Source organism: Mus caroli, unplaced genomic scaffold (genome assembly GCF_978045245.1).
Source record: "Mus caroli unplaced genomic scaffold, Mus_caroli_1 scaffold_12, whole genome shotgun sequence".
Taxonomy (NCBI): Eukaryota; Metazoa; Chordata; class Mammalia; order Rodentia; family Muridae; genus Mus; species Mus caroli.
In genome coordinates, this window is record NW_028227267.1 from 31,338,466 (window position 1) to 31,351,654 (window position 13,189).

General features: G+C 38.5%; 1 protein-coding gene across 6 annotated transcripts in view; it reads right to left on the reverse strand.

Annotated features, from left to right (window-relative positions):
- Nucleotides 1-13,189, reverse strand: part of Nrg3 (neuregulin 3) — a 1,083,337-nt gene that overhangs the window by 24,335 nt on the left and 1,045,813 nt on the right. For all 6 annotated transcript variants that reach the window (XM_021181241.3, XM_029468886.2, XM_029468883.2 and 3 more), the window contains exon 6: nt 5,420-5,546. In XM_021181241.3, the coding sequence (XP_021036900.1) occupies nt 5,420-5,546 (127 nt within the window). The remainder of the gene's footprint in view (nt 1-5,419; nt 5,547-13,189) is intronic.

The window sequence follows — 13,189 nt, forward strand, 5'->3', positions numbered from 1 at the left end:
TACCTTTCTTTCTGGTTATGAGTATGCTTTCTTGGTCTTAAGTGAGAACAGATCTACTCCCTTTTAATGATTTTTCTATCTGATCCCTGAACTACATTGAAAGGTTTCACATTATTGTCTTGATGGCTCTGGGGGTCATAACTCTGTCCTCAGCTTCTTCTCATCCAGGATAAAATAAATGAGATGAGTTCATCTTTAAATCACAAATAGTTTACTTACAATTGGAGGTAAATGATGGCTGTCTCTAACACACTGTGGATAATCTACTCTCATATATAGCCAGAGCCAAGTGTGTCCAGAATGTCATGTGACTTCACATGACTGTTTCACCTTCTGTTAAATGACTGTAGAATTAACTCTTTCTCATGAATTTTTAAAGAACTGAAGGGAGACCGGTCACAGATGATTCACTTGTTAAGCATTGCAATTTGCAAAGAATTTTAGAGTAGTTAACCTGGGTTTCAAGATAATGTAAAGATTTGTCCAATATGATAACCAAGTAGGATATGATTGACAGAGGTGCCCTATTACTATTTGGGGGATGAAGATCAATGTCCAAATGTTCACAGGAAAAAGTTGATAATGGCACTGGGTGGAGGTTCACAGTTCTCAAGTGGTTGCATTTTCAACCAGAAAATATAATCTGGCTATCTGTAGCACCCGCCACATTTGAGGAAGGGGAATTTTTGTTATGGGAGGTGCTCATACTTGCATAGAGTATTGCCTAGGAGTCTGCACTCCAGCACCATTCTTCCTTTAAGTCTTCATAATCAAAATGTTTCCAGACTTGTTTTATAAGGAAGAGAGACACGTCACCTTCTGCTAAGAGCCCTTTGCCTTTGAGATGTTTTACCAGTTTGCTCATGGAAGTGAATTTCCCAAGCTCCAAACCTACATCAGTCTTCTGCAGATGACATCACAGACGTGCCACTGCTTACAAGTCAATGCATGCACTCAGTCTTTCCAATCTTTCCCATTGTGAAGGTTTTGCTACAAAAAGATGTGAGGTCACCTGCTGTGTGCATTCTTACAGTTTTCAGGATTCCTACATTGAGGCAAATTTCCCCATTTAACCTGGAAACAGAGGCTACCTGGCTACAGGCATACAATACAGCTTAGATATTAAGCTTATTGCTTGGGATATGGGATCTCTCTCCTCTCTTAGAAGTCTTTGAAAATGAGCACAGGGTACCACTTTTGGTGTGGTAGAACTAAAGAGTCACTCTTCGGAGCCCTGCCATACTGTACATGGAGTTAAGTTAATAAATAGCCTGACACATTTCTTACTCTAAACAACAATTTCTTTCTTTGCCTTTCTGTCTAATCTACACGTCTTAATGACACTCCTCTCTGGGTTGCTGAGCATCTCTTTACATACAAGTTTGGTTTAATGTTTTTTAAATATGTTGTATCTTCCTAATTCTCTCTTACCTCAAGGCTCCATAATAGTCTGAAGGCCCTTTCTCCTAATATACATTTTTTCTCCAGAGCAATTAGGTATAAGTTCTTTACAGACTGCTTGCATTACACCCTTGTATTTAACAATGTATTCTTGACATTGGTATTTGCTCATAGTTCTTGGCAGAAGGATATACACATATATAATATATATGACATAAATAGTGAAATATCAGGTATAGACATACAACTGTATGTATGTATGTATTTAAATGGCAAAAATTTACTTCCTGCATTAGATTCATGATACAATTTTAAATCAAACTCTTTTAATCTTGTTTATCTGTCTCCTCTTTAGAGCCTATTACAAAGAACCTAGTAGTCAGACAAACATTTTCAATTCATGTTCTTTTCCAGTGCCACAATGATATTAATACAAGAACATGCCATCTACACACTCCCTCAAACACAGAGTAAATGGTACACTAGAGACTCTTGTTGTTGGCCCTGAGCCAACATAAAAATATGTCCTAACAAGCAGGGACAATACTGGGTCAGAAATTTTGACTATGGGTTAGTAACCCTGTTCCTTTACTTGAGGCACTGTCTATCTACTGGAGGTAGACTCTTCAAGTTCCTTTTCCCTAATGTTAGGCATTTTGGCTAAGGTCACCAATGAATATTGAGAGTATCTCACCTCCTGGGTTTCTGGTACTTTCTAGAGGGTACCCTCCCACTTCCCACTCCGGGAGGCTGCCTATTCCCATTCATTCTCTTGGCCCTCTGAGTTTTTGTCCTGTCACCTCCTCCCCATACCTGATCCTGTTCCCCTTTCAGTGGTTCTCCCACTCAGAACCCTCCCTCCCTCTATCTCCTGTGATTATTCTGTAACCCTTTGTAAGTGGAATTGAAGCCTCCTCACTTGGGCATATCTGCTTGTTACACTTCTTACAGTCTGTAGGTTGTATCCAAGGTCATCTATACTTTTTGGCTAATATTCACTTATCAGTGAGTATATACCATGCATGTCCTTTTGGATCTGTGTTATGTCACTCAGCATGATGTTTTCTAGTTCCATCCATTTACTTGCAAAAAATTCATGATGCCCTAGCTTTTAGTGATTCATTTAATGGGAAGATGGGGGAACACACTAAGGCCTAACACTACTGTGCTATGATATACTTACAGATGATAGCCTGGCATGATTGTCCTCTGATAGCCCCTACCAGCACCTGACTGAGACAGAAGCAGATACTCATACCCAACCATTGGACTGAAGTCAGGGACCCCTATAACTGAATTAGTGGAAGGATTGAAGAAGCTGAAAGGGAGAACAACCCCATAGGAAGACCAAAAGTCTCAACTAACCCAGACGCCAGGAAGCTCCCAGAGATTAAGCCACCAACCAGGAGAACATACAGGCTGGTCTGAGGCCTAGCACATATGTAGCAGAGGTCTGCTTGATCTGGTCTCAATGGGAGAAGATGCCCTTAATCCTCAAGAGGTTTGAGGCTGCAGGGAAGCAGGAGGCCTGATGGGGGAAAGCATCCTTTTGGAGGCAGTGGGAGGAGGAATGGAATGAGGAACTGGGAGGATGACTGAGTTGGGGAGGCAACGGCTGGAATATAAATAAATAAAATAATTTTTAAAACAGAAAATATCCAGAAAATAAACTAAAGTATTTGAACTAAGAGAAAGAAAAAAAAATGTTCTAAGTCCAGAAGGCTACAGAAGAAAGGAGATGAGGCAGGGGAGAGAAAAAGACTCTTAAATCACATGTGCCAAAGGTCTTCCAAATGCTGAGAACCCTATAGACAACTCATTTCTCTCTTTGTAATTTGCAGCACATTTTAGTCAGGAGAAGAAAAGGGAGACAAGATGAGTTAATGTTTCCTTTGAATACCATTGATAATAATAATAGAGAAAAAAAACCAAGTACCTACTTTAGTGGATGGATGGAGAAACTGTAGTCATCTCACCTTGTGGACAATTATTCAGTTACCTCAAATGTGCATGTGGCAATCATATAGAAAGCAGTAACTATTATAGACCTCACCTCTTTCCATTAATTATAGCCTGTAGAAACTGTATGCTTTTATCTACATGTTGACTCCACCATAGCAGAGTTGAACAAATACTAACTTAATCCAGTAGATCAGTTCTGCTTTCCTCTGATGACTCTTCCTTCTTAACATGCCTGCCTGGAATCAAAATAGAACTCAACAACCCTGAAAGGCCTTTCAGGGTTGTTCCTACTATACCTGATGGCAGGTCCTTGGGTTCCTTTCTAAACGTATTTTCTGAAAAAGGTTCATGATCATAAATATAGATCTCCTATATTAGCATGTTTCTCTTGAGAACCGAGAGGCCATTTTTTGAAATGTAATCATCCAGAAAGGTAGAGGCTCTCTCTTCCAGCCCTGAGGGAAGGTAGATTTCTGACCCTAATATTGGCCAGCCAACAGACACTGCCTTATGGATTTTACACTGTCCAACCCCTTGCACTTTTACTTATTTGCCTCTGATTAAGCCCTTGTTCAGCCCTGTCTTTTTCTTGTCATCCTTTACAGGGCCTGGTCACTGTTTAACCAATTTAAGTGAAGAACAGTTATGCTGGACCTCTTTTCCCATTCAATGCTATGTTACTGATTACAACCTATGCCTTCTGCTTCCACAGGTGTCCAGTTTGTTTATCTTTCATGGGGCCAGTTGCTAAGGAACTGAACCCCCAATCATGGTGGCTGTTGAAGGTGCTGGGATTATGCTCATCAGAAATCATTAGCAAAGGCATTCTTCCTGTTTCTGAAAAGAACAATCCTACACCTTGCCATGAATAAAAGTTTAAGGAAACTTTGTTGGGAAGCATTTCAGATTTATGAATTTCACATTAAATCAGCTAAGTACATCTGTTACACTCATCATAATGGCAACTTTTGGGTAATGATTTCTTAGAATCACAAATGATGTGCAAATTCTCAGCAATTTAGGCATTTGGAAGGGCATGCATGCATCTTGGGTGATTGCCTATTATCTTCAAACACCCGGCTTCTACCATGGCCTTTGTTCTTTCATTTTATGTCTCAGAATCTGGAAGCATAATCTCACATGGGGGCAGAGAATTAACCCTACGAGGCATATCTCCACATGTGTTAGATAGCGTCCCATTTTCTCTAATTCACTATTTGGCAATGTAACTCATAAACTGCTAAAAGTACTTTCCAAAGAATCAAACAGGCAGAGTGTGTTTGCCTTTCAGATTTATGATCCACATACAGCATCAATCCTGCTATTAGCAGACGCTACTCTGTGACATTTCTTATTAACCCTAACCACCAAATTTTCTTGATTTTTATAATATGATTGGGATATGAATAAGCCCCCAGAAGTATGACATTGTATCTGTGCTATAGATCTGACACAAAGTAAAGACCAAAAGTAGCTTATAGAACAACCAAAACTCTTGTGCCTGTCAGTGACCAGTTATTGACACCACACACACACACACACACACACTCACAGAACTGGAAGACAATTTAAGTAAAAATTGATACAGTGCCAAATAAATTATACAACTCTGCTTACAGATTACATACTCCCTTTGTGGTGGTTTGAATAAAAATGGCCCCCCATAAGACCATAGGGAGTGGCCTAATAGTGACACTATTAGAAGGTGTGGTCTTGTTGGAGTAGTTGAGGTGTCGTTGGAGGAAGCACACTATTGTGGGTTTGCTTTGAGGTCTCAGATGTTCAAGTAATGGCCAGCATGGTGTCCACTTCCTGGTGTCTGCCAATCTGGATATAAAACTCTTAGCACCATGTCTGCCTGCACAATGCCATGCCTCCTGCCATGGCAATAATGAACTAAACTTCTGACACTGTAAGTTAACCCCTATTACATGCTTTCTTTTATAGTAGTTGTCATGGTCATAGTGTCTCTTCACAGCAATGGAACCTTAACTAACACACACTCTATAACCAAAACTTCTAAGCAGCAAAAGGAATGTGTAGACATGCAGCTTACATTTTGTAGATGGACATGGCTCTTCATCAAGCTCTCAGATTTTGACATTGTGCTGGATGCCTTGAGGCTGTAGTTCTTTCCATTCTGTGACTCCTTCAGGTGCTCCTGAATTTGTTTAGCTTGTTTCCTGCATGAATATGTGGATAAATATTAGCTATATTATAATATATATTTTGAAGACCTTTAAAAAATATCCATATTTGATTCCACAAAGTTTGAAGCTAGGTCTTGGCTAGCATATTATCAATATGCTAATATTTATATAGTTCCAATGTATGTAATTTACACATTTATTAATGTTAGAAGAGCTTGTTGATGTTAGTGGCAGTGATGGTGGTACCAAGAGACTAAACAATAAAGAAGTTAACTTTTTCTTTTATGGTATCCTGCTGAAGGTCAAATCTAGAATCTCATGCATGCTAGTTACATCCTCTACCACTGAACTGTATATCCATTCTTTAACAGAGTTAACCTTTAATGGGCTAATGCTTACACAGTAAATTACAACATATTGTTTTAAAGTTCAATACACTCATTGTTTTATTTATTTCCACAATAAACCTTTGTAATGAGGGAATCTATACCCACTAAATAGAGGAGAATATCCAGGCACAAAGCAATGAAATCATTTATTAAAGGATATTTAGAAAATAAGGGTTTCAATCCACTCAGTCTTGCTTCATACTCTACTCAGAACCATCATTCAGAACTGTCCAATCAGTCATATGAGGTTCTTGAACTTCTAAAGGAGAAGTTGAAATTGCTCTAGGATTTTGAACTCCTGTGGAAAGTATCTGCATATATTGATTATTGTTTATACCATTCAATACCTATATGAAAAAGATGGATGCGATGGGTTATATATGCTTGGGCCAGGGATACTAAACGTATTTTGCATTATGGTATGTTTAGGTATAACTCGATAGATTCATATGTTTGAAGAAGTCTATGGGGACCAGGAAGTGGAATGTGATGGTTTGTTTGTGTTTGGGCTAGGGAGTAACACTATTAGGGGGTATGGCCTTGTTGGAATAGGTGTATCATTGTGGGCATGGGCTTTAATACCCTAGTTCTAGCTGCCTGGAGGCCAGTCTTCTCTTGAAGGCCTGCAGATGAAGATGTAGACCTCTCAGTTCCTCCTACACCGTGCTTGCCTGAATGCTGCCATGCTCCTTCCTTGATGATACTGGACTGAATTTCAGAACCTGTAAGCCTGCCACAATTAAATGATGTTAAGTGCCTCGGTCATGATATCTGTTCACAGCATTAAAAACCTAATTGTGATAGTGGACCAAACTACTGTCTATTTAGTTTCATTTTTCCTGAGTATCACACATCAATTATCTATCATCCCTAGACTCAAATATTACTGCAGAATCATTTTCTTAAGTTTTCTTCTGCAGGTCTCATCCCTGTAGAGACCCAATGGCAAATAGTCTGTCACAGGACAAGCTTCCCAGGCAGGTAGCACTCAAAGCATGGTCTTTGTTATAGGAGAAGCTGACATGACCTAGCTCTTCCCTCAGCCCATTTCATTATTCTCATAGTTACCTAAACTTCCCTGAGCCCTTTTCTTTTCACTTTTCATAAGAGCTTTCTCCCATGGATACCAAAGCTGTTACAAGCAATATATTCCTCCCTTTTCCTTCTTGTTACCCAGTATGCTCAGTGCAGTGGAAAGGGGCTACAGAAGAATGAGAACATTGTTCCAAAGATAAAAGATTGTGCTAATTGCCTCTCTCACACAACACTGGTACTTTCTAAAGGATTCAGAGGTAATGAGCATCTTTGAATTTAAACCCCAGTGTGAAGTGACTGTCTGCTTAAATACTTCTTTTATCTTTTCAATTATTTGGGGAGGGGGGTATTTTTAGGTCTAACCCTCTCAACTGCTTTAATCCACTTAAAATATTCTATCAACTTCTTAACAACAAATCTATAGTCTGTTGATAAAAATGAATTTATCTCATAAATATTTAAGGAGCACGCAGCATCCACCTAAAGGGGAAAGGAATTCTTTTGAGAAGCAAAGTGGATATTGGGAGATGAGAAGTCAAGTGAACCATCACAAAGCAATATAAGAAGGTTTAGCACAAAACAAATACTCAGTTACATTTCTGGGATAAAGATAGTAGGAACACTATCGTTTCTGTAATCACATAATTCAGATACTAGAAAAGTATGCTTTTATGGAATTATTACTCATACAAAAATCTGAATGTATTTCTTGAATCTGTTTTTATAATTCCTCTATTATACCTTTATCATGCAAGTCCTGACTCAGTAATATTTCAGAATAAATGAGCTTTCATTTGGAATATGCTTTGGCTTTTTACCATCCCACTCTTTCCTGGTTTTCTTCTTTCACAATTACAAGGATTATTCTGGTTTCTTTGTCTATTTATCTATCTATCTATTTACTTATTTATTTATTTTTCTTTCTTTCTTCCTCCCCTTAGCAAATGGAAACAGAGAAAATGACAAACATCTGACTGTTAGATTCCCTCATCTGAAAACAGTCACTACATACAAGGTCTAGGCATGCAGCCTAGAATGTTCCCAGTTCAGTAAGATCATGACCCAGGCTTAGCATGGTAGAGATACCATATCATAGATGTCTCTGGCCCAATGCCTTAAGAGGGGTTGTGCATAGTAGAACTGTAGTATCACAATTCAGTTGGCATCTATCATGTCTAATGTCACAGGCTGAGTGTCTGAGGAAGCAGACTGTGGCATGGGGATAGTATTCAGGAAATATATTGGTTGTGTGTAGTTTCACCACTTTGGTAAGTGAAGAAATGGGGATTGTGGAGTGGGAGAAACTGGAGGGTTCACTAAAGGTAGCAACAAGCCCCACAAGGCATTTTGAAGCTGGCTTGGTTCTGAACCCAATATAGACCTTTGGTCCTATCTTCAGAGTATCACATTATCTACTATTATTGCAGATGTGCTATCTCAAAGCAGGTTGCTTGAAAGCATTTTTTAGCATTATATGCTGACAACTTGGAGACAAAGACCTCTGCTGATGCAGAAGTTAACAGTTGTACATCAGAACATCCACGTGAGCCCAGAATATTTTGCACAAACTACAGGAACAATCAGGATGTTATCGACAGTGTGTGTGTGTGTGTGTGTGTGTGTGTGTGTATTTACTGGCAATTCCAGTTCCTATGTTTCATGTTTTCCACTGTTTTTCCAATTTCAATAACTCATTCCTGATTCTACCTATACTCATATTCTCAACTGTCCATGAATCTAATTTTAGAGTTGAGCCATATGATTGATTTTTTAGTTCACTAAGGAGTAATACAGGCAACCTCATCCTTCTTCCTTCTGTAGGCTAAAAGCAAAGAGAAACTCCTTTAAGAATTGAGTTTCCAATGAAACCAAGGAAGCAAAAGCTAGCGGCTTTAATGAATCATCATGCAGTCTGTAAATTGGACCATGCGGGCTCATTGGGGATGATTAGAAATCCTTTCCTATTGTTCTTTGGCATTGCTGGAGAATTCAGTTATCCCCACCAGAATATTCTCTGACTAAAATATCTTCATTTCTGCTACCTCAGGTTATCTACCTTCATTTTTGTTTCAGCCATACTGCAACATTATATGTGAGGTTGCATGTCAGAACATAATCCATGAAAGAAGTCATGTGAGGAGAATTCTAAGATCTTGCTGGAAAACTCCTACAAAATAACATCCCAGATTTGTGACCTCTGTTTCTCCACAACATGGTTTGTTCTTGAACTGTGCACCCATGTTCCCTCCAGATGTAGTAAATACAAATGGGTTTACTTCATATTATCCACCATCTGCTATTACTACCCAGATGATGCATTCAAGCACTGGTTGTCCTCATGACTGTCCATAGCCTAAACTTATGTGACCTCTGCTCATTCTACCTTGCTTAACCCCCAGAACACCTTTGAAATATAAATTGTCTGATCCCTGAATAAAGTTGACTGTTGCAGAAGACTTTAGTCCACCTCACTTTTAGGCTCTACTTCCACAGGTTTATGCCACCAACTAGAGCTTTAACAGTTGACAAGATACCATGTGATGAGGTCATGTGGTGCTAAGTGTAGCAAGACAGAGAAAAAAGACTTGAGCAGCTCATATGTGGCAGTTGTGAAGCTGGGGCTCCATGTGAGACTCCTAAAGGAGAAGCAGGGGCTGTCTCTGACTCTGTTGCCTGTTTTTGGACAATTTCACCTAACAGGGCTGCTTTATATGATTTCAATAGAAGATGTGCCTAGTCTTACTGAAACTTGATATGCCATGGATGCTTGATATCCATGGTGGAGGGGCCTTCCCTTTTGTGAAGAGGAGGGGAGGTAGGGTAGATATGGGGAAGGAAGGTAGGATTGGAAAGAAAGGAGGAAGGGGAAGCTGCAATCAGGATATAAAGGAAATAAATTTTAAAAAGACTGGAGCAGCAATATCAGAGTTGTTATAGAAAATATAAATGACTGTCAGCATGAAGCTTTTGGCAAAGTCCCAGTTCTCTATAGCCAGAGGTTATATCTTAGTACACCAAATGGATGCTCCAGTGAACTTATTTGCAGAGCAATGAAAAGTCTCTTAAGATCATGTTAGAAATGGGGCTTCAAAATAAGATACTTCATTTATATATTCTGCTTGAAAATTAAGAGTAAGCCCATTATTTCATCTTTAATATTTGAGAAAGGGAAGTAGGAATCCATGAATCTCTAAGAGAATCATGTAGATCTAGGCATTATAATCATGGATATTCATTTTGGTAGTAGAGATTTAGCATGTGATGTTGTTACATAAGACTCAGGAACATAAGGACAATGAACTTCAGATGATGAGAAATATGATTCCAGTTGGAATGGCCTTTGATTTTTTATTATTGTAATTTTATAGCTCTTTTATTTTATCATTTATTCTACTCCCCACTTTACTTTTGCATTATGTATTATTACATTCTCTAATATGCTTTGATCAAATCCATATCCATACTCTCATACTCCCAAAGATTCCTCATCTCCCATATCCTACCATTTTTCTGTTTCCATCTCAGTTTGCTCTTTATTTTGAAACCCAAGTCAACTTAGTGTTTCCTGCTTGTGCATGGGCTAGGATCATTGACTGGAGTACAGGTAGCCTTTGAGGATGAGAATTCTTAAAAAAAAAAAAAACTGACTCTTTTTTTCCCCAGCAGCCATGTATTTCCAATAGCTCTTCAACTACAGCAGGTAGTAGACAATTTCTCGGTGTGTGCTTCTACATCATCTTGGTTCTCTAAGAAGCATGAGGAATCTGGCACCTAACAGTGTTTCCATTAAACACTGACTCCAACACATGCCTCAGCAATAGATGTTGGTCACAAAGCTCCCTTGCTGACCAGGGAGACCTGATGGTGCTGATGTCAGACATTCTGTTCTTATTTTTTTTCCCCTTTGGTAAGATGTTTATAATCAATCTTTTGCTTAAATGTGTTACAACTGCAAATTGTACTCTAAGAATAAGTGATTAGTTTCATCTTCATAGTAATTTACATATTGCTTTGTAAATATAATATAAATACTCAAAACCTTTCTCATACACAAATGTTGAAAACACACACTTCTAATGCCAACTTGGATGAGGTTACCCTTTGTGTGCTCCAGTGTTACTTTTAATTTGGTAGATATCCAGACTCCAAGGTCCAGAGTGGAAAGCCATGAGCATTACCAACTCAAGCCACCCTGAGGTGTTTCAGTTTTAAATAACAACCAAATCCTTTACAGCATCATCTCATTTACCCCTCATCCTAAGTTTATAAGTTATTTTTAAGTTCACATTTTGCATAATAAAGAACAGAAAGGAAATATTCCTAGTAATATGAATTGAAGGCTACTAGGAGATCCAAATACATCTGGGGCTAGTGTAATATGCCAGGCATTACCACCACATGGTCTCACTGGAGCTCCACCAGAGCAGGGAATCTCAACTCATATAGGTAGATTTGCCATTCAGTTGGTAGTCTATATAAGCCAATTTGGTACTGTAGTTTGTAGTGTGGATGTAAACTGGAACACATGGGAGACACAGCACTATATTTGTGATTTTCTACTCTGTCTCCTTCCCAACTTAATATTTTAAAGTAAGTTCCTGTATTATTTAGTAAATGACTTCTAAAGGCCTGTGTGTTGGCTTAGTCCAGGTAGGTACTCAGAGAGATGGATGGAAACCTTAATATGTGGTCCTATTAGAAGGTCTTTAAGTGATTGAAGACATCCCCTTGAAGGGATGGTGAGACACCACCCCCTTCCTATTTTCTTCATATTCTGCCAAAAGACAAATAGCCTGTTCTACACCGCACGATGATAAGCTGCCACACCCTGTCAAAAGAAGCAATGGATTGAATCATTCCAGAATGGACATAAACAAAATTAAACCCAAAAAGTGTTTGAAATTTCAATATTGTAGCCTCTTTGTTAGGGAAACAGAAGTTGACTAATGCATTAACAACACAACTTGGGGTGTTGCAAGGGCTGAGAGTAAATCACTGAAAATCCCACTGTGCCTCTAATTGTTTGAAAATCACCACTAACCACAGTCATAGGCAATAGTTACAGAAATGTGGCAGAAAATGTCATGTGGCATTCTGGAAAAGCGCTACAAGTTAGGAAAAAAGAAAGAGGCGGGGTTATGAGGAGACAGAGACAGAGAGACAGAGAGAGAAAGAAATAAATACATTATGTCAAAAACTAAGGAAGGCTGAATCTACAGACATTAAGAAATGGTACAATTATTGGGCATTATTGTGACAAGAATACGATGCTAATACAAGACTCTAACAACAGGAGCACTAGGTATAGAATGCATGGGAAACCTATGTACTATTATTATAGTCTTTCTTAAATTTTAAAAGCATTTATGAAAGTTTGTTGAAATAATAGTTACTAATCCTGTAGTCATTTCCCAATATGTTTTAAAGTCATAAGTGTAGCTCCCTTTAAAAATTGGCATATGTCTTACAGACAGGTGTTATAAACTATATCTGAAAAGTGATCCATTTTTGGAAGAGAAAATGGACAAAAAAGCAGGGGTCCAAAGAAAAGCAATTGCATGATATCTATGATTTCATGCAGGTCACAGGTGTGACACTGAAGCCAATGTCTCCAAGACTCAAGAACTCAAAAGACTAACACTTCGACTTCCAATTGCTATTTTAATTGCACCTGACATCATTTCCATAAATAATTCCAAAGATGGTCTTTTATTTAAGTCTTGCATTATTAATACATTTCCATATATAGAATATACATTTAATTCTACTTTATGAATCATTGTAAGTTCCTTCACCTGCAGATAGTTTCTTGGCAAATGAAATTCACAGCATATTCAAATTCTGTATCCCAAACTGAACCAATGCACTTGTGTGTGTGTGTGTGTGTGTGTGTATGTGTGTGTGTGTGTGTAGTCTTTCCGTAATGTGGCTTAAATTTTATGAATACAAGGCAAAAGCTATTTGAAAGTAAACTGAGACTTTTGTGTAGTTTTTTTTTCTGGAAAGTATTTTTCTGATGACAATAGTAGATAACATTTAAGTTCACAGCAGAGGATACCTTTCCCTCACCCCAGTTCCAACCGAGAAGTTAGTCCTTTAGTGTCAGCCATTGAGCATTTAATACAGACAGGTGATCAAGTTGTGCAAACAATCACTGTGTGTATCTGAGATTTCCCCACAAATCTGAGGACCCCCTCTCCATGCCTGTATATCTGAGGACCCCCTCTCCATGCCTGTATATAGGCACTGTAG